Genomic DNA, 23,252 nt, shown 5'->3' on the forward strand with positions numbered 1-23,252 from the left:
ACACAGGAGAGACATGGGCAGTTTTCCAGTCATCTTGAACAACACCCGTTTAATCATGTTAATTGACTTCTCAAAGATAATGGTAAATATTGGTGCAATTTCATGTGAAAGTTCTTTTAAAATTTCATATGGTCCTGCAGCTTTGTTTTGATTTAAGTTGATATGTAAAAGTTTTTGTATACCTTCTATTTTAAAATTTATGCCGAATTAATTTTCATATATGGGTGTTATTCGAGTTAGTGTAATTTCAAATTGTATACCAACTTTCCATAGAAAAAGGAGCAATGATGTTCCTTTACAAATTTTCACCGATTATTTCTGTAAACATGTCATTTGTATTCAAACAGACTCATGAACCCTTCAAAGTTCAATGATATAATTATAATTAAAATAATATCATGAATCAGAACATTGTTTATCGTATTACTATCTTTATTTGGATTATTTTAAATACCATTTTATATGAATGTATTTTTTTTGGCCCCACAAAAGCCCCAGATTTAGAAAAAAATAGAAAAAAATTGTTTGTACTGATGAAGGACGTATATTAGTTATACGTCCTTGTATTGATCGAATAAATAATTCGGACATTATTGTTGTACGTTTTTGTAATCTATATTTGGTCTTTAGTTAAAGTTTGAATTTCCTCCAATCAGTAAAAGGCTTAAATTTACACCTGTACTACCTCGAGAATTTCCTTTTCCGGTGAAACACAAAACATAAACATGCGTTTAGAAAAGTGTTACTTCTGTTCTTCCACAGTATATCCTGGACACGGAATACAATTTGTCAGAAACGATTGTAAAGTAAATATACAAGTGTAGTTGTTATAGTACAATAGTAGAGATAGCCATATTGTCACACGGTTGATAAATTTTCAGATTAAAAGCAAATTTAAGGTGCATCATAACAAATGGACAAAACGGCTGTGTGTTAGACCTTTAAAACTACTCTGTGTACAGACTAACCTGTCAATTTGGAAAGGTTTTAAGGCCTGGCATTCACTAGATACATAAAAGTTAAATGCATTTTGTGTTTTAGAAAGATAATTTTTTTCAGAAAAAATAAATTAGCATTGCACGACATTATAATTATTTGGACTAGAAAAACAGTAGCTTGTAGTTTTTTTTCACAGCCAACATGGTGTTGAGATGCTCAGGGAATGTAAAAAAAGAAGGTCAAGACCGAAAATAGAATATTAATGACCATGTCAGGGAAAAGGGGGGGGGGGGGGGGTTGTCATTTGTTTCGAAATATACATAGTCCTACAAAATAAAACAGTTTTGTAAATGGTAGTATTATAGAAATAAAATTACTAACACTCATCTACATGTATTCAATGACAGAAGTAATAATACATGCAAATAAAGAGAAATATACATGTAACCTATGTAGAATGATTTAATATTACTGCTTCACCTACATTTGTACCGCATGTCACAGCCACTTACAATCAGTGATATTGTTGTCTTTTTTCAAAACTACCTCAACCGTTTTTTATTGGGAAAAATGCATTTTTTTTTTAAATTGGGAAATTTGTATATTTTATTCCAGGGATGATTCCAGGTGTTTTCAGATGGGTCCCTTGGACATCAAATTGGGAATTTTTATTCTAATTGGGAATTTTTTAAGCATAAAATTTAAGACGAAATAACATTATTTTCCTGTTTAAAAAACAGAAAATGTATATTATTAAGTTTAACCTGTACACTAAGGTTCATGTAAGTTGTAACATTTTGAATAATTCTGGATGGGCTACTGTTATTACATGAATATCATTGAACATGATGCACTAGTCTATCATCTTAGCTGTAGTTACCTAGGCCTATTACAAAAATATATATTTCAGCAATCATAAACCACTGAAAAAAATCATTCATCGGGTATTTTTTCAACAGCAGGTCATCTCTATAAATTTCCCTTGATTCAAATGGATTTCAAATTGAACTGGTCAATTGTAGAATTCAGAAAAGCAATTACAAAAGTTCATATACTTAATTGATAAGATATTTAAAGCATTGAACTAGTGTTCTTTAAAATTATTTGAATCATCTTCAAAACTTTTGAAATAGTTCCATAATGATGACATCGTATTTCATGAATGGTCTATCATCAACATTATTTTCAAAAAATGCTCAAACTTTTGTCTTTTGAAGAAATAATTTCTTTTACAAATCAAATTTTCATCATATTGTATAACAGGCTCTGCTGGGCGATCTGCTTTTACGAGATCGGCGCCCATTAAACATTATCCATCAATGTTATATTAATATTTGAATTTTCTCTCTGCAGCGGTCTGCTTTGACACCCATTTTTATCAACCTGCTGGGCGATCTGCTTTTACAAGATCGAATACTCCTATATTCATGATAACATATTAATCAATTGAATTCGGCTGATAAAATTGTTTGCCACATTTTGACATAATTAAATAGTTGTTAATAAAATGTGATCGTAAACAGCATTCTTATACGGATTTTAAAACGTTTTGACAACAAACTATGAAAAATTATAGTTGCCTTAATCAGTGACAGAAACTTTTCCGGAAATATCGATTTTTATTTTATTTTCCTGAATTGGGAATTCATTTTCATGTACATTTTTGGGGCCGCTGGCAGATTTAGGGCCCGCTCAGCTGCCCTTAACTATATAGTGGAATCATCCCTGTATTCTAAACACATCTCCGATTTTTTGCTGTCTTTTTTGCACTGTTTTTCATGTATATTTTGATTGTCAGACATTTTCAACCTGAAAGGTACCTTTCAGAGAGGGGAAAGAAACAGAAGCAATGATGGTACTTAATGCATTCAAAACTACATGTGTTACAAACACCATGATGATTCTGATCAGCAAAACCGGATCTCAAAAGTGCTTTCTAATATCAAAATAATAACATGAATACGATATTTACAAACAAAACTACCAATGCCATCACTGTTTGGGGAAAATGTTAAACTTTTTGGGAGGAATTTTAAGCCATTTTTTTTGGTAATTGGGAATTTTCTCTAGGGGAAAAAGCCGAATTTCGGCTGTAATTTTAGGCAAACAATATCACTGACAATGTACATTTTTTTGTACATACTGTTAGATTTCAACCTACTACAAATTGTTTAGAAACTCCTAGATAGTTGATATCTAACTAAACATGTTCTATTCCCATCTCATTTTGCACATGTTGAAAGTCAAAAACCTCTGGCCTTTAACCATGTTACTGTGCTTATCCAGTGACCTTTGGGGTTTCACAATAGCAATGGCTCAAACAGTTTACCAAATTGCAGTTAAATTTTTTCTCCAACTAACTGATCAACTGGTAAAATATTTTAGCAGATTGCTCAAGTGAAATGTTGTTAGTATGAAGTGAGTGCTGTAAAATCAAAAGTGATACTTACCATCCAGATCCAGTTAGTTGATATCTTTATCAGTTTGTGGGAGAAGAAATCAAACTGCAATTTGGTAAACTGTTTTAGCCATTGCTATTTTGATACCCCAAAGGTCACTGGATAAGCACTGTTAAACATGTTCAATTTGTTGTTTTTTTTGGTTTTTTTTGTTGTTTTTTTTTATAAGGTTTTGGCTCATTTAGACATGTATGTTAAGTGTGGCATCCATTATTGCCTATCATGTCTACATTATGGTCATTACAAATGTATAGTCACAGGCACTTGTTTCGGAATTTTGTTTCCCCTACAAATGTATATACATTTTATTACCTTACAACTCGTCTAAACATCAACCCAACAATGTTAGATCTGTAAATTTGCTTTCGCAAATTTTTGGTTCTTCCCTTGCCGGGATTCGAACCCATGCTACTGTGATATCGTGACACCAAATCGCCTGCACTGCAGCCGTCCTGCTAGACCACAGCCATGTATCACCATCATTGATGGCGATCCGATGGATACATCTGTTGTAGGGTTGTCACTGACTCAGACGTACATTTTATTACCTTTATATACATGTAACTTGTTATATTAAGGTAGATAGGAAAACAAAAAATTTCTGAGACAAGTACCTGTGATTATAGGTAACCCTTTCCTCCATTTAATTTTTTTTTTTTGCATACTTGATTCTTTTGATGATTTTTCAATAAAATGCTGAGAATATGCTTTAAAGTATTAATGCATTTCGAAAAACAACTATTTCATCAAATAAATTTAAGTCGGATATTCCTATGATATTCCTTTTCATTTTGGATACAAATTTTATTAAGTCTACTGCAGATACTTTGTAGTCAAATCGTTTCAACTGAGGTACTACACAGGCCTCAAAAGGCGTCATTATGGAGTAAAGGGGGTGGCGCCAAAAATCGTCATTATGGAGGAAAGGGTTAAGGGGCCAGCTTCAATCTTGCTTTTTCTCGAACATTAAGTGAAATTTCTTTATTTAGGAACCAAACATTATAGGAAAAATGTAAAAGAAAACACATTTTTACATGTAGTTAGATATTTCAGTAATTTATAACAGCTTCAAGTATATCTTTCTTAGGCAAGAAGCCATGTCAGATCCAGATTTTTGTGTTCTAATGTTGATTTGTAAGTGTGTAAATTTATTTTGCTTTACTTTACAGATTTTTGTGTTCTAACAGTTTCATGGTAATTTTGTAAGTGTGTAAATTACCACAATTTATTTTGCTTTACTTTACAGATTTTTAGATTCTGTAGATCAAAATGTCACAGAGCATTTAAAAAGAAGAGAAATCCAAGGAAAGCAAAATGGACTAAAGCTTTTAGAAAAGCTGCTGGAAAAGAATTAACAGTGGATCCATCATTTGAGTTTGAAAAGAGAAGAAATGTTCCTATAAAATATGACAGAGAGTTATGGCAGACATCATGTAAGTACAAAAAAAAATGTACTTGTCTAATCATTACATATATTTGTTTAAGGGTTTTATATAAAATGAAATAATGAATGATAAAATATATCAAAGAATTTGTATGAAGCATGCATATGAACATGATGAATGTACATGTATTACAGTATATTATGTTTTGAAAATGTCAGAAGACTAAATTTTATTTAAACTGTTCACAATACATCATGTACGATTCATTTATGTTTTCAGTAAAAGCAATGAAGAGAATAGAAGAAATAAGAATTAAACGACAGAATCAGTACATATTAAATAGGTCAGTATGCAAGTTTGCAAAGTTCAAAAACTATTTCCAGATTTTGATACAACCGTAAAAAAAATTTTGCTTCGTATAATGCTATCATGTTGTCTGCGTCGTTCGAAAACACATTTAGTGTCTGGATAATAACTTTAGTTTTAGTGAATGGATCTCTTTTAATTTTTACCAGAAGGTTCAATACCACTTAAGGAAAGTTGGGATCGATTAGGGAGGTTATGGTCCCAATAGTTTAGGAATTAGGGGCACAAAAAGGGGCACAAAATAAGCATTTTTGTAGTTTTCAAATAATAACTTGTGTTTAAGTGTATGAATCTCTCTGAAATTATACCACAAGTTTCCATACCATGAAGGGATGGTTACTATTGACTTTGGGGGTTATTGTTTAAAATGTTTTGGAATTAGGGTCAAAAAAGGGCGAAAACTTGGTTTTTCTGGTCAATGGACAATTAAGACAATTTATAAAGCAGTGAAAGGGAGGTAATTCAAAACATTTATCATACAATGTTGGGTATGATTGGATTTACCTCCTTAACACTACTTGTAAATTATATATAAAGAAATGTCAGGTTTTGGACTAACTTCAAAAAAGGGGGGTGGTAGTAGTTTTCATTTTTTTTCCCCAAATTTCTCAAATTCCAAACTATTAAAAAGTTTGAAGAAGAAAACTTTAATTGTTCAATATTGTGCAATAGATTTGTAAGATCTTGACATTTGTTTTGTGTCAGAAACCCATATTATGTCAAAAATTTGATCACAATCCAAATTCAGAGCTGTATCAAGCTTGAATGTTGTGTCCATACTTGCCCCAACTGTTCAGGGTTTCGACCTCTGCGGTTGTATAAAGCTGGGCCCTGTGGAGCACCTGGTTTTCTGTCTAATGCAAAACATACATTTATCATAGGAACTGCATCACTTATTCCATAACAGTTTAGGCATATCCTATTTTTATACGGCGACACTATGAAATTCTCTTAATCTGGTGAGGTATTCCATTCTCCATCGTCTTGCAAAGTGTTCAATTAAAGTTACATTTGTACTTTATGGTTGCAATCATTAATTGCACAGTATTGCGCAATAGATTGTACGATCTTGACATTTGTTTTGTGTCAGAAACCTATATCATGTAAAAAATTTAATCACAATCCAAATTCAGTATCAAGCTGGAATATTGTGTCCAAATTTGCCCCAACTGTTCAGGGTTCAACCTCTGCGGTTGTATCAGACTGCATTCAGCAAATCCTTTTGTTATTAATTACTCAGATTTTTATCCGAAATTTCCAAAAAGCAACCACAAACTTCCTTGTTTTTGCATATGAAGGGGAAGTTTTTCAACATAAATTTTCATTCCAATAGATAGTCCTTTTTATGTAATGGCTGAGAGATTCCTTACAAAACTTCGAGTTGTCAATCTTCTTCTCAACAAAAGATTTGAATTTATTGCCAATGAAAGAACTATCCAGACAATATTATAGCTTTTATATTACATCACATCACAGAATGTTGGAACATTTCAAAAGAGAAACCAAATTACCTGATTTTATTATCACCGATACATGTTATACATCTCACAAAGTGTCATTAGTCCAGTTGATAGTTACATCATCCTATCTTTAATTTTATATGTTGTTTAATGTATACCCAAAAAAATAATGCCACTTTTTAACAAAATATAATATGTATTACATGTTACATGTACAATTTAAATGTTGTAGTACATTTATGTTATTTAAAGTTATGTAGTTAAAAAAGTTTCATAAATAAGAGCCAAGTTAAACTTTGCATGGATATAGCTGCATTTGTATATCCCCATAATTCCCTTCAATATGAGCAAATGGGAACAACTCTTAAACAGGTACAAATGTATCTCATTTAAAAAAAAAAAAAAATACACATTTTAAAAGTTAGTTAAATTTATATAAATCATTGAAATATTTGATAATTTTGATACAAATGTTCAATTCCAGATTAAAGAAGGGTAAAGAACTGAGGAAAGAAGCTGATGTGAAGGAAGTCGAGAAGAATATTCACTTGATCAGAGCACCAGGAGGTAAGCAAACAATTACATCCCTTGTTCATATAATATTTGTTTGCTTCACCAAAGACCATGTGATGTTTTGCCATCAGTGAATTGTAATAAATAAAGGACTTTTTTCACAATGACTGAAGCAAATGATTCTGAACTTTTAAGTAATGTTATTTTTAGCAGTTTTACTGTAAATTAAAATTTTTGTGTTTTTTATTATTGTAATTTCAACATGACAACGACTAACGTTTAGAATAATAATTGTGATGGCATGTTAAGCTACATACAAATACATGTATATATGTCAGATTTTAAAAAGTGAGTTCTGATAACTTCTTTTATTGCAATACTCACCAAGTTGCATTGCTCATAATTTAAAAAAAAACTATCAATTTCTGAACTTACAGTAATTGTTAAGGGCATGGTCTGTTTGGTTATACAAATTAAGTTGAAGCATTATGATATCTGTTTTTAGTATTAGTGTTGTATTATCTATGTATTTCTATGTAACACCTTTTAAACCAGTATAACATAGATTTCAGTGAAACTTACAGGAATTCTTGAGTCAATTATTATTTTTACATAAGTTAACTTCTATTCAAATTAGGCTAAACTTCAATGATAAAGGAAACTTTAAATATGCACATTTCACCCTTAAAGACACATGTAAAAAGTTTTACGAATTTAAGAAATCCTTGATAATGTCTCACGTGATTAAAGGTTTGCCTCAGATGTGGGAGATAGTGGATTGGTATTTGGCAGGTGCTTCTTCGTCTAGCATGCTGCAGGTATGAGCATAGAATGGTTAGCTCAAAGTCAGAATAACATTTCTATGTCAGTTGACAAAACTTCTGTGAACTTTTACTGGACCCCTGGCACGCTTAACATTTGACTTTGTGTGTCAATCTAGTTCAAAGCAGCATATTTTCTTAACACATTCATTGTCCTACATGTATGTAACATATATTATCGCTATTTTGTGCATTTTTCCTTTGATCTTTTTTTGTGATAATTTTCATATCATGCTTCTCGCTTGAGATGGAAAAATTATCGCTAGAAACTAAGGAGGCCACGTGGCGTTGCTAACGAAATTGACATGATATTGACAACGTCGTCATAGGTAAAATAGCGATAAACAGATTATCATTGGTCATCTCAACTCGATTGCTTTTCTCACTTTCGCTGTACCAGCTCAAGCGAGAAAAGCAATCTCGTTGAGATGATCAACGATAATCTATAATTCACCCTTAGAATATAAGCAGCTATCTATCTTATCTACTTTCATTGTTATATTCATTCAGCAGAGGACAGTACTGTCAGACATCATGGTATGACTTTATCAACTATTATTGAGTTCCCCTTTATATTTTGTAGCTAAAGGAAAACAGTTGGAAAGAAAAATGGTACAAGTCATCAAAGAAGAAGATGTTGATATGGATGAAGAAGTGTGATCACATGACATTCTCAGGATTCTGTCACCTTAATTAATGAACTTATGATTTACATTAAACATGTTAAACATTTTTACCACTGTAAAGATACAAAAAGAAATAACACTTTAAAGGAAATTACAAGAAATGTAACTTTAAAGGAAACTTTTTGATGATTCACCGGTCATTAAAATAAAATGTAAAAAAAAAGATTTTGTTCTGTTTGTTTATTATATTCTTTTTAAGTTGAGATCAATTCAATCAAACAAAATCAGTATACACAGCATGCTGGAAGTTATTTTTTTATTTCATAAAATTTGCATGTTTCATAGTCAGTATTTTTGTAGGAGAGCCTGTAATAGATAATTTCTTAAAATACTTGTATAAGAGGAGAAAAGTTAGTTTTAATAGTTATTTTCTTGTATAAGAGGAGAAAAGTTAGTTTTATTAGTTATTTTCTTGTATAAGAGGAGAAAAGTTAGTTTTATTAGTTATTTTCTTGTATAAGAGGAGAAAAGTTAGTTTTAATAGTTATTTTCTTGTATAAGAGGAGAAAAGTTAGTTTTAATAGTTATTTTCTTGAAAATTGTGCACAGAATAGTGGTTATTTTATATTTTTTATTCATTTGAAAGTTACTTCTTCACTGATAGGTGATAGTTTTAGTTTGCTTATGTGCTTTGAATGTACTATAATTATTCCTTGACCTAGTTGATGTTTACGCCCTGTTGGTGTTGATTCAATCTCTTTCCGATACAGGGTAAATTTGGGAAGAAAATTATGCTCTCCTGTTACAGTATATGTGAATAGAATAGGTTGGATTACACCAATGGGACAGCAACACAACAACACAAAAATCTTAAGCAGTCTTCAACACTAGATACTATTAGTACAATATGATAATCTCTGCATTGCCCAAAATCTAGAAAAAATCTGAGTAAATTAAAAGATCTGCTATCAATTTCAAATAACCTATGGTAATTACATGCCAGTTGGTCAGACTTTTTATATGACCACAATTCTTTTTTGGGATCGTATGATGTCGTCGTCTGCGTTGTACGAAGACACATTTTGTGTCCGGACAATAACTTTAGTTGACGTGAATGGATCTCTTTGAAATTAATAAGAAGGTTAAATACCACAAAAGAAAGGACGGGATTGAATTTGCGGATGATGGTCCCAACTGTCTAGGAATAAGGGGCCCAAAACAAGCATTTTTCTGCTTTCCGGATAATAACTTGTGTATAAGTATTTCAATTGCTCTGAAATTGTACCACAATGTTTACTACTACAAGTAGAAGGTTTGGATTCATTTTTGGGGTTGTGGTGCCAACAGTTTAGGAATTAAGGACCAAAAAGGGGCCCAAAACAAGCATTTTTGTAGTTTCTGGACAATAACTTGCGTGTAAGTGTATGGATTTCTCTGACATTGTACCACAAAGTTCAAAAAAAACAAAAGGAAAGCTGGGATTGAGTTTGGGGTTATTGCCCCATTCATGCAGGAATTAGGTGCCAAAAAAGGGCTAAAAACAAGCATGTTTCTAGTTTCCAGACAATAAGTTGTGTTTCAGTGTATGGATCTCTCTGAAATTGTACTACAAGGTTCCATATACTACAATGGAAAGGCTGGGATCAAGTTTGGGGGTTATTACTCCAAGGGGGCTTAGGGGGATTCTAATTTTTTTATGCCCCTGCCGGAGCGGAGGGGGCATTAAGCTTTCTCTTGTCTGTACAATGTACGTCCCAAAGTCGTTTTCCGTTCTCTGACTTTAGTTTGCCTCAATCAAATGTTATGAAACATTTACACAATGCTTATTACAACTAAACATGCTAAATACAGATCAGGTTTGAATTTTGGTTGTGTCACTTTCACCGTTTTAGAGTTATGCCCCTTTACAAATGGAAAAATTGCTAAATTTTTTGTCTGTTCTCTAACTTAAGTTTGCCTCAATTAAATGTTATGACACTGATACACAATGCTTATTTCTACAATATACAGATCAAGTTTGAATTTTGGCGCCATCACTTTTACTGTTCTAGAGTTAGGCCCTTTTCAGATGGAAAAATTGCTGAAAAAGTTCAAAAATATACAAATCCTTGTATCAATCAAGTTTTTTTTTTTTTATAAATTGGAATTATCTTCCTTTGTCCATAATTATAGCTGAATCAACTTCAATCAATGCTTGGAGTCATCTTTCTTTGTCTAGAATGGTAGTTGAATCAACTAAAACCAATGCTTTATTCAATGCAATATTAAAGTTTACTATCAACTGATAAATTAAAGCAATCTATACCATTCAGTGCTTACAAGCACTTGGATTACCATATTAGGGTTATGCCCCTTTACAAATGGAAAAAATTCTGATTTTTTTGTTTGTTTCTGTTCTCTTAACTATCAAAGTTGTCTCAACTAAATTTAATTAAATGTATGTTTATTGCTTATTAACACTAAACTCAGGTTAAGTTCAAATTATGGCAGCTTCACTTTTGCAGTTCTTGAGTTATGTCCCTTTATAATGATTATATGCTAGCAGGGGCATCATCTGTGTCAATATGGACAGTGTCACAGTGTCACACATTCCCCATTTGTTTTTCAAAATTTCTCAAATTTCAAACAAATTTTTGAAAAGTTTCAAGAAGAAATCTTTAATTGCACAGTATTGTGTAATAGATTTGTAAGATCTTGACATTTGATATGTGTCAGAAATCTATATTGTGTCAAAAATTTGATTAAAATCAAAATTTAGAGCTGTATCAAGCTTGAATGTTGTGTTTATTCTTGCCCCAACTGTTCAGTGGAGCATCTGGTTTCCTGGTGATATTGATCTGAATGTTGGTATGTTATTGAATATGATTTTTAAATGATTTTTTTTTGTTATTTTGGTTTTCTATATATTTGCAAGGACTTTGAAAATTTCATAAAAACTGTAATTGTTTTGTAATGTCTGTAGATTAGGCTGATTTTAGGTACAAGTGCTATTGTATAATAGTGAGATATATTCCAGGTGTGTAAACTTTGTAACACATTCACATTGCAGGCAGCTCAGCCACTAGTTGAATGTGAGGCTTACCACATTGTTTGTGTTTCTTAGTTCCTAAGACTTTGAGAACCTTTGTAGGTATAGCTGTAAACGTTTAAACCTGCTGCAGTTGTGTGCACCTGTACTTAATCAGGAGCCTCATGTTCAGTGGTTGTCTTTTGTTGATGAGGTTCATAAGTGTTTCTCATTTTTTATAAAGATTAGACCGTTGGTTTTCCTGTTTAAAAGGTTTAATGCTACCGTAGTCATTTTTTTGGGTCCTTCATAGCTTGCTGTTCGGTGTGAGCCAAGGTTCCGTGTTGAAAATTGTACTTTGATCTATAATGGTTTACTTTTAAGAATAGTGACTCAGACTTGGATTTCATGTCACTCATATCACTTAGATCTTCTTATTTTGATATATAAGCAGTGTTAACATTGCCGGACTGTGACAAAAGTTGCAGAATGTAAATCTTAGAGAATCTCAGATGCTTATCTGCCTGTGGCGGCGTAAACTGTTTGTATAAAGCTTAGTGTTTCAGAAGGAAGAATACCTTAATTCTTAATATTTAGTTAACAAATGTGTCATGGTACCAACTTTGTGTCTATCATATTTCTGTTGTTCTGATATAAAAATGATGAGATGTGGTATGATGTCTTGATTTTTACGGTTCAAAATATTATTGTTTTTACTTTATTTTTCGCTTATTATGAGTTCATACATCAAATCATTGCAAGGATGATTTCAACTTATGGATCAGTCATCAAGGTCAACTATATTTAGTGCATGGAATGATTGCAAGGTCGGTCTGGCAGGTGGCTTGTGTCTTATATATATCATTGTCATGGTTTATTGCAATTGGTCTCTGTTAAGTTACCCTCTAAGTTTTCATGGAAAGACACATTTCTCAAATTCTCTAAGAAATAAGTATATATATAAACATACTTTATTCTGATAAACCGCTGTAGATACAAAGATAGCCAGAAGAACATAGACGTTTTACAGTAATACATCAATAAGTCAACAATATTTGGTGTATGGTATGATTGTATGTCTTCATTTGACAGATCCGGACATCTTTGAAAACGCCTGCCTGCGATAATTTCATAGTTCATCCAGAGACGTCTCCTACTTATCATTAGTTGTTCCTTTATTTCGAAAAGTGCTTCAAATGTTGCCTTTTGGATAAAAATCGTATTTACAATCTTAAGAGGAATGAATAAATTAATTATAGTTGTTTGACTTTCGTTATCTGTGGAGATTGTTGAACAGATATCTGTCAATATGTCTAAATACACCATCAAAAAGCTGTAAAAGAAGTGAACATAAATTATATATATCCTCTCAAAAACTTTTAAAGTTGTTAATAAGTTATCAGTTTGGTTGTCATCTGACATGAATATAGACCAATAGGAACGAAAAAATAACTTCGAGGGTATACAATTTAAGACTTATAAATAGAAAATTGAATAGTTTGAATGTTAATAATTATACTCAGTTTGAAGTTGTTGGATTTATTAAATTTTTACAACATATTCGATTAAGACGAGCGCAAACGAGAATTCAGAAAAGGGGTGATGCATGCTTGGTATAGTAATCATTACTAATATAACAAGCAAAAAAAATGATTTTGGCTTTTGGTCATCATTGTCATATAGTTATTCTTATTAGGATGGGGCTCATATAGCTGCCAACGTTTCTACGTATTTTTACATTTCTGGCTTTCTGATGTTTATGCTAGAACGTTTCTGATTAAGTTACATCATGAAAATAAAATCATTTACAGTGCCATTTGATAGTTTTTATAATAAAGTGATATTACAGTATACCTATCGCACTTTTTTTCGTTACTCCAAATCAAAACCAATGATTGAGTATGATACTTACATTGTATTTACCACAAGTATCATCTTTGAACCATTTCTCTAAGTTTTTATAAACTTGTAGATGAAAGGGTTGATGTAATCTATCACACAATCGACAGAATCCACTGTACATCGACGAGACGGCCTTATATGAACGTTTCCACTCAAAGAACGAATCATACAAGGACTCGTTGTTGTTAACATTTTTTATATATTGTATTGCAGTTGTAAGATTTGTAAAATTATAAATATTTATATACGAGTTTGGCACAACATGACCATTGTTCTGATGTTCTTTCCAGTTCACAATAGGAATTATATCCTGCAAAAGGGAGCTCCAATATTTTTCTGTGACGTAATCGCGACAGTATCCATTTTCAAAAGCAAGTCTGAATTTATATCTCTTAATCTCTTTAGGATCAAGACAATAAAATTTGTCGTGGTAGTCACATTTTAATTTCTTACGACTACACTGTCCATATACATCAACCTGAAAGTGCTTGGATAACTCATGAATAATTTTATAACGTCTTGCGTCGTCATGGCAACGACTGATAACCGCCATCATGTCCTTTGTGCGGTTTTTATAGTCAACTTTACTGTATTCTACTGGTTTTACATTGCTGTTATTTACATAGTAACCATAGGGATTGAATATAGTGGAATAAGTTCTGTATGACATGGTCCAATTAAATATTTTACCCCACCAATTCATATTACCCTGTATCAACGTTGTTGGTTCTAAAGTAAACAAAATCCATGGTTGTTTTATAACACGAAAAGGCGGAAGGTCTTTCTTGTTTAAATCTCCGTGATGGAACAATATGGCGTCAGCTTCCCTTTGACGTTTTCTGTCTGATGTCACTTCACATTGTTCGCTACAAGTCATTAAACTTTTCCTAATTTCACGTTCCCAGTACATACTTTTAAAAAACGTAGTCCACAAAAGAACAAGCCTTTTTGTTTTATTTAGCAGTACCGTGTCGTCATATATTTCTAGGTATTGATCATCAGTATCATAAAACTGACTGGTAGCGAAACTTGGTATAAGGGTATAGGACTTGTCCAGATAAAACAATATGATCGTTGACATTATTATCGCAAATACGAGATAGTATGTCTTGTATCTACAAAATATGTTACAATAGTGTTCAAACCATTTTGTCATTTTAGTAAATATACATTTATAGAGCAGATTTTTAGAACTTTATGGTTTTGTGTTATTTAACTATGAACCGTAGAACATATTCCCCGCACTCATCAAACATCCTTGGAAAATTTTATGTTCCTATACGGCATACATGGTAATGAAGTCTTCCTATGCAGGGCTGTAAAACACAAAATAAAAGAGAAAGCAAAATTACAGCGAACATCACAGTAAAAAAACGTGTATTTGTTCTAAACATAAAGTATCATATAGTGTGTGCTACTTTGAAAATAAAAAGAATCGTGAATGGAAGGCGACCCACTGAATATCTTTTTAAATGTTTACCTTAAACGATAGGTTGATCTCTTGATTGGAGTTAGATTCATGTCCATTGGTAAATATTCACAAGTGTGGGCATATTTAGGACGATAAAAAGTTACAATAAACCGAAGAGGGTGGAAAGGGGTGAAGGGTGGAAATTAAAACTGCCAATGAAAAATGATGATATGTTAGAAAGGTGAATATCTTTGCCTTGAATAATGTCACTGAATTCGAAGGTCTTCAATGTACACAGGGCTTTGTTTTCTCCCTTCATGGAGCTTTTGAAAATAAATCTGTTGTATCTTGACTAATAATAGCTGAAAATAAATAAGCTTGCATTATACAGCTGACGAGGATGAACATTCCGTTCTACCAACAGAAAGTATTTATGTGCTAATTCGAATATAGATTTTAACATCAGAAATTTCCTTCAATTCCAAATGAAATGATACTAGTGTTTACATTATCTAAAAATGAAGTCTTCATACGAAATAAACTACATAAATCTTGGAGCATTCCACTTGTAGTGGAACCAACCATCAACCATCAGAGTAAACAATACTGTTTGGATTGCTGACATGACCATGTTTAAATCTAAAATTGACGCGCTATTCTCAGGAAAATATGCTTCTTCTTCAATTAACAGATACAAATTAAATTGAGTAAGTAATTAAGTTTGTAATATTTTTTATTTTTTTTTTATTTTTTACATTTTTGTTAAACATGTTAAAATTAAAATCGCCTGTAAGAATATTGTCTTTTTTTTGCAGACTGAATCGCTGAGAGAAAACGCAAGGTCAACTTAATGTTAACATCACATGTTGTGAACTATTTTGGGGGTATGTAAATTGTTCAATATAAAAAGATTTTTTTTTTATTTGAGTTCTTACCAGACGCATATATATCCAGTTAAGTTAATATTTTCTATTCTATACACTTCCACGCCGTCTCCGATGCGATTAGTTTTATCATTGCGAAACACGTTATACATGTATGATGATAATTAATACAATGGCTATATAATTCACAGTTGGATTCAGCCAACTCTCAGTAAATGATATCAAATCATATTCAGTATATTCTAGATCTATCGATAACATATTTAGCTAAGGGGACTATCATATGCTTTGAATGCCTAATAGTAAGGGTTATATGTTATTTTCAATAAGTGCAGTTTCCACTAACGGTACGTACTATCAGTATCTTCGTCTTATTGGTCAGACCCGGGATTTATTTCAACATATCCGATAATCAATAATATGTTAATAAGTAAACAGGTTAAAACTAATATGTATTTATATACTAACCTAGTCATCGATTATTCGATCCATAAATATATTCGTTTTTACCGTAATGTGCCTTATAGTTCGATCAGTATTCGTCCTTTATCTCCGTCGAACAAAAATATACAAACACAAAGATGGAGAATAGCCACACACAAACACATGAAATCGTTTGGTAACAATCAACACCTTGATTCTTTCTATTGGAAAATCACGCGAGTACAATCAATATTATACCCGACCATTATGGTAATGCCAGCTGCTTGATTGAATATTTCATAAAGACAAGACCAGACAAGACAATTTTATTCTTTAAAACCACTGTATACACATTGGTACATGTACAAAGAATGAAATAATGATACTTAGTATACACAATAAATTGTGCGCATGACAAAATTAAGATAGGAATGTTGCAATTACTATTTATATAAATATATATATATATACAAAAATTTATTATAGAGCAGACTGAGAGTTGACAAAGGCTAACCAGGAAGACCTGCTACTGAATTTATAACCTTTATAAATTTGCATATATTTTTAAACTTATTTCTATGTGTTGTTTATAATAATTTACAAAATCTAATTATATTAAACCTGTTACAATAACAATTATCCAAAAAACAGTTTTCTGACATAATTTTGCGACTGAATCTTCTTATCTAGAGCGTAAAACACTCACAGATTGATTTGACTTCTTAAACTGGCCGTTAATTAATACCAGTGTCCACATGCGTGATTTATGACAACTTTTCGATGGGTGTGTAAATATAGACACCTGTGTGTTTTTTTTGCTGTTTCTTTGCTAAAGCTATATTTGGGATATCTCTTTATTCATTCTAGAATACAGTACTCACAATAACATTTCTTTTTTTTTAAACGGAATGACGTATTTCCTTCCCCTCTTACGGTATTTTCAAGGGAAATCGATAATTTGTTTACCCCCCTTTTTTCCTGGCCAGGAAATATGAATAAATAAATAATCATTAATAAAATTCTATTTTATTTTCATAAGATCTACTTTGCAACAGAATCTGGGACTTATACATTTCTCTCAAAGCCCAGACATACAGTTATATATGTTTATTTTTGTTTCAATTACGATGTACGTACATGTATGAGGCTATGAATAGTGTCTTAAAGATAAATGTTTTAAACAAGGAGGCTTTTTTGATAAAAAAAAAAAAAATATATATGAAACAAAAATACTTATCTTACCTATTACGTTATCACTATGAGTACGGTTTAAGTCTATATGATGTATTTCCATCTGACCACGGGTGGTTATCTCGCGACGAACGGTGAAAACTTATGTTTGTGATTATTGTTATTCACTATCTTCTACTGTAAATCTCAAAGTTCATTTGGGAGCAACGAGATATCCAATGTTATTTATAGCCTAACATGGGTTATCAACGTTATCTTTAGCAATTAGATTGGTTGTCGACAATGGGAGGCTCGCAATGGTACTTGAATGATATCTCGCTAGAAAGGTTTAACACCGGACGTTTCAATTTTGCCAATGTTTTATATAAAGATGCTCCTGTTGTTACTTTACGCGTAAACAAATAATTATTAACCGTTAAGTATACTGATTAGATTTGTAAATCCAAATTACAAAGACGTTAATTTCACAAAAAGAAAGACACTGCAGAATGATTAAAAACACTGGAACAAAACAAGCCAATAAATTCGTTCATCATAAAAGCAAAAATATTTTATACGGATGCCATGAATAATCAAAAAAAAAAAATTCTTAAGAGGCTTTTGAAGGATATTAATCCCATAACAAAACAGGGAATTGACATTTTAACAAATGAATGACAAGTCCTTCCAATTATATAAACTTTTAACACTGGTTAACACAAATATATGTCTCGCCTTTTTGATATTTTGATAGTAAATTGCAAATTTTGAAATTAAAATAGCATAATTTAACATCAGTGTAAGTTGTGTTGTGCAAATGATTCCGAGTCAATGAACCATGAATGAAGGTAAAGGGCCAATAAATCTTCATGGAAATGAGATGTACCATATACAATTACAGCATTTGTATGAAGTCTATTCAAGGTAATATCGACATGGACTCGAGCATATGGACTAAGGAGGAGGTCCGAGATCGATAAGTTTCTCTATGTCGATATCATCTCGTATTGATCTCAACAAAAGGCTACAGCTATTATTAATCAACGACTATTCAGTGCATAAACAATGTTATATTTGTGATTTCTAGAAGGATTTTTTATAGTTAAAATTGGGAATGGAAATGGGGAATGTGTCACAGAGACAACAACTCGATCATAGAGCATACAACAGCCGAAGGCAACCAATGGGTCTTCAATGCAGCGAGAAACTCCAGCACCCGGAGGTGTCCTTCTGAAGGCGTTACATGATGTATGCTCTGTGAAATAGTCTGTTTTTTATCTATGAAAAGCTATAAACACAACAGTATTGGAATCCAAACTGAGTTAAAAAAAATATGTATATTTTACATGTGATCAAGGCAGTTTAACGAATCCCGCCAAATCCTTAAAAGTATTCGATTAATAATACATGCTTTAAAGTGAGAATATCATCCCAAATCCCCACACACATTTTGAATCTGAGAAAATCAATAATATGCCAAATCCCAAATAAAAGATGATGATAAATTTTCGCTATCACAAATGATAAAATCTTAAAAGGTCTAAAAATATCTTCACAATACTAAGTCAAAGTTAACTGAAGTTCATTAAAACATACCTGTCAACTGACCCGTATTCTGCGGGTGTGACCCGAGATTTTCACAATTCTGAGGGATCACCCGGATCACCCGCCAGGTCATTGAAAAACCCGGGAATTCCGAAAATGACCCGATTTCACCCGTATTTCTTAGCCTTGAGATTGATTTCATAAGTACACGGCCGACACTCGGCTAACCGAGAGATTGGTCGGTTAATCTATATTGAGTATGCGGCTATATCGGCAGTGGGTCTGTTAATCGGGTTGGCTATACGTCTGTTAAGAGTAAAACGCACAATTTAATGTTAAACTCGATCAAATATACAGATTTTTGGCATATTATAAGAATTAAATCAAAAAAAGAAAAGTGTCTGACAAAATGATATCTATCAAAGAACATTTTCCACCTTTAAAAACATTTCATAGTCTGCGCAGTTTTTAGTAAAAGTAAAAGGCGTCGCGCAAGTATGTAGTATTTATGATTACACGCATAGCAATTTTTTAATAAAAGGCGAAATAAACAATTTTAGATATCATTTAAAAGACACAAAATACTACTTTGGTTCTTAAATATAAATTGACATTAGTAAATATTTCATAATTGTAATATAACGTGAGTAATACCACGTTTTAGTGAAAATTATGTGAATAAAGTCTGTTAATGGGTTGGACAATTGAAATTGTGTCAGTTAAGAGTTATTTAGCCACGAAAATAGTTGTGCTACCTTTATATTTTCCCATTGAAAATGTTAAAAATGAGTTGTTCTTGAGTAAAAAAAAATATTGTAAGGGTTCCGCGGAACCCAGTGTCTCGCCTACTTTTGCTGTAAATCGCAGGCTCAACAAAAATGAGGAATGAAATCAATAAAAATATTCCTCTTGATACTATCTTATGATTGTAAGAAGCTTCTGTCCAAGTTTAGTAAAAATTTAGGATAGTGAATGAATCTAATAAATGTTTTGAAAACTTTAACTGCAGACTGTATGTAATGTTAACTGGAAGAAAATCTAAGTCCATTTAAAAGTAAAATACAGAATAAATGGAGTTATCTTTTTACAATATTTACTTCTGGATACTATTTTATGATCATAAATAAGCTTATGTCCAAGTTTGGTACAAACCCAGGATAGTTTAAGAAAGTTATTAAATTTTTAAAAACTTTAACCACAGAGTGAATGTAATGTTTCCCCGCAGAAAAACTAAGTCCATTTAAAAGTAAAATACGGAAAAAAATGGATTTACTTAATTACAAAAATTACTTCTCGATACTATCTTATGATCATAAACAAACTTCTGTCCATGTTTGGTACAAACTAAGGATAGTTTAAGAAAGTTATTAAAACTTTAAAAAGTTTAACCACAGAGTGAATGTAATGTTTCCCCGCAGAACAAACTAAGTCCATGATTTATAAGTAAAATACGGAAAAAATGGAATTTTATTTTTACAAAATTTACTTCTGGATACTATCTTAATATGATCATAAACAAGCTTCTGTCCAAGGTTGTTAGAAATCCAGTATAGTTCAAGAAAGTTATTAAAATTTCAAAAACTTTAACCACAGAGTGAATATTTGTGGACGCCGCCGACGACGACGACACCGACGACGACGGAATGTAGGATCGCTTAGTCTCGCTTTTTCGACTAAAGTCGAAGGCTCGACAAAAAAATAATATTACGATGCAACACTATCCTTCCAGTAAAAGCATTTGTATTTTGACTTTCTTTGCATTTTACTCAAGAGTGTGTCACTTCAATATAGCGTGATCTGGGTTGGTCGCTGGAATATGCATGAATTTATTATTAACGATTTCAATCAGCCTTAATTTTTGTGTCTGCTCAAAGTAGCATGTTCTCAAATCCGATTGAACGTGTCTTTCTAATACAACACAGGGTACATATATAACGTGTTGTCGTTTTCATATGCACATGACATTTGTCACTGGACGTTTAGGTGGTACCCAACACTACAGGGAGATAACTCTGTAAAGTAAGTGATACGTTTTAATTGCGTTGTGTTGTAAAGGGAATAATAAGCTTCTCGAAGATCAAAATTGGTGTTTGTCAAACTGCTATATAACCAGTTAATTTTAATGACAAAACGGTTGGTTCAAATTTTTTGAAATTTTTATATTTCTGTTAAAGATTCAAATTAAATACTTTGTCAAAATTTTATCCAAATTAAACGAACCACATTGATTTTAGTGAAAGTGTTCGGTACCACCTTAATCCTAATCCCTCAGCATCATCCAATTGGTTTTTCATCTGTTGTTTACAAATCATTCTAAAGAAGTAAATGGAAAGGAGCGAATGTAGATACATTTGGTTGTATTAAAATTTAATTCATTTTATTCCGTCTAGTTCCTTTTCTACATATGTGCAGAGGAGAACTGCAGGTGTCCACATGTAAACGTCAAGCATTTGTCACCAATATGAGTACATCGCAATCCGTTACTGTTTCAACACCCAGAGGGGTTTCATGTCTTTATTCTTAAACAATTTGTTTTCTTCTCTTTTTTAGCAATGCATCACTCTCTACTGTCCTTATCTTTTATTTTGTATTCTGTATCTCCATCCAGATTCTCGTGTATACCATGAGGGTACGGATTGGGGGGGTGTTGTTTATTTCTGTATTCTTTAAATGGTTATGTTACTTTTCTCTACATTTTATTTATCTTACCCCTCATTCTTTCTCTATTCTTTATATTTAGGCATCCCAATATACTGATGTTTAGTTACATTACGACGTTAATCTCTGATTTATATACTGGTTACCAAGGTAGATGACAAATTGGTGTCATTCATGACAATTAAACAGAATCCACATGATATATGCGACCATTCTCGGATAAAATCAATTTTACTTTAGGGAACTACCATTTGATTTTTATGGGGAGGCTAGGATGAAATTTGAAAAAAATAGGCAGGAAAGGAGTTTTGAGTAAAAAAAAAGGCAGGATGAGACACTTGCAAAAAAAAAAAAGTCAGGACGACAATTTAGGTAAAAAAAAGTCAGGATAAACTAAAAAAAAAAGGCAGGACCGAACAGAGTGAAAAATAAAAAGGCAGGACAGAGATTACAGCTAAAAAAAAAATGCAGGACAAAATTTTTCATCCTAGCCCCCCCATAAAAATCAAATGGTAGCTCCCTTAATTTAACACTTTTTGAAACCATTTTTATCAATTTTCAATATCCATTGCCTACATTGTTATTGTTCATGTGTTTTGTTCCGTATATTTTATATTCCATTGCTCATGTTTTGTTTCCGTATATATTTTATGTTCCATTGCTCAAGTGTTGTTTCCGTATATTTTAGCCGCTCGTCTTGAGCCTACCAAATGAACACACCATAAAGTAATAAAATTATACTTTTATTGTCATTCATAACACTTAACAGACTAATTAACAGACCGGGTTTTATACATCCGACCCATTAACAGACCAGGTTTTTAATAAAGATTGATTTATGTCACCAAAATACAGATTTTCGTGTAGATTTTTCACAAAATGATATCAATTTGGTTAACACTCATAATGCCTGTCTTTTTTCGATGTTCAAAATAGTGCATGCAAGTAAATTCAACCCAAGTGTCATTTTGTGTACATTTGGTGTGTGTAAAATGTGTATAAATTTACTGATGAGTAATTTGCCTTTTCATTTTATAGATCGTACATAGAAGCTAGAAAAATAATAATTACACCACTGGATTCAGTACATTGAATAGTTTTGTCAGACATAAATATTTTTTATGATAAACATATATTTAAAAGGTTATACAATGAAACATTCTGAGTTTTCAATGATTTTCTCGATAACACCTGATTAACAGACTTTAGCCAACCCGATTAACAGACCCACTGTCGATATAGCCGCATACTCAATATAGATTAACCGACCAATCTCTCGGTTAGCCGAGTGTCGGCCGTGAAGTAATATTCCTTTGAAATACCGGCAAATTCGTAATTCTTCCATGAACAGGAAGTTCATCTAGCTATGTAAACTGTCAAATTAAGTGGCCCATTAAGTGCATGGCCTCACTTGACAGCTTTGGTGTCAAACACACTGTTAATTAACACCAATTACCTTAGCTTTAGGTCGTAAATAAATTGCCCCATTGGTTTACAAACTGAACTAGAGTTACTTCCCCTTATTTGTCACCATTCAAAATTATTCCTTATATTTACGTTTTATGGGTGAAAAAGATTAAATCATAAAAATATAAAATTCAAATACATATTGAAAAATAACTTTTCATTATTTTTATACCTTTATACAATTTTTTTTTTAAAAAGTTGAAAATTATTTTTTAT

At 31.9% G+C, this 23,252-nt stretch overlaps 2 protein-coding genes across 2 annotated transcripts; one reads left to right on the plus strand and one right to left on the minus strand.

Moving 5' to 3' along the window:
- Positions 1 to 650: 650 nt before the first annotated feature.
- LOC139519042 (probable ribosome biogenesis protein RLP24) lies at positions 651 to 8,792 on the plus strand. The gene is made up of 5 exons (XM_071310801.1): positions 651 to 806; positions 4,645 to 4,831; positions 5,063 to 5,126; positions 7,094 to 7,176; positions 8,527 to 8,792. The coding sequence occupies exons 1-5, from the start codon at positions 726 to 728 to the stop codon at positions 8,601 to 8,603; spliced, it is 492 nt and encodes a 163-aa protein (XP_071166902.1). The 5' UTR covers positions 651 to 725; the 3' UTR covers positions 8,604 to 8,792.
- A 3,731-nt stretch (positions 8,793 to 12,523) lies between these two features.
- On the minus strand, positions 12,524 to 17,649 carry LOC139521694 (alpha-(1,3)-fucosyltransferase fut-5-like). Its single transcript, XM_071315230.1, has 3 exons — positions 17,439 to 17,649; positions 13,489 to 14,794; positions 12,524 to 12,909 (listed from the first exon to the last, which is right to left on the minus strand). Exons 2-3 carry the CDS (start codon positions 14,632 to 14,634, stop codon positions 12,850 to 12,852), a joined length of 1,206 nt encoding a protein of 401 aa, XP_071171331.1. The 5' UTR covers positions 14,635 to 14,794; positions 17,439 to 17,649; the 3' UTR covers positions 12,524 to 12,849.
- Between the last annotated feature and the right edge of the window lie 5,603 nt (positions 17,650 to 23,252).

This window comes from Mytilus edulis, chromosome 4 (genome assembly GCF_963676685.1).
Source record: "Mytilus edulis chromosome 4, xbMytEdul2.2, whole genome shotgun sequence".
Classification (NCBI taxonomy): Eukaryota; Metazoa; Mollusca; class Bivalvia; order Mytilida; family Mytilidae; genus Mytilus; species Mytilus edulis.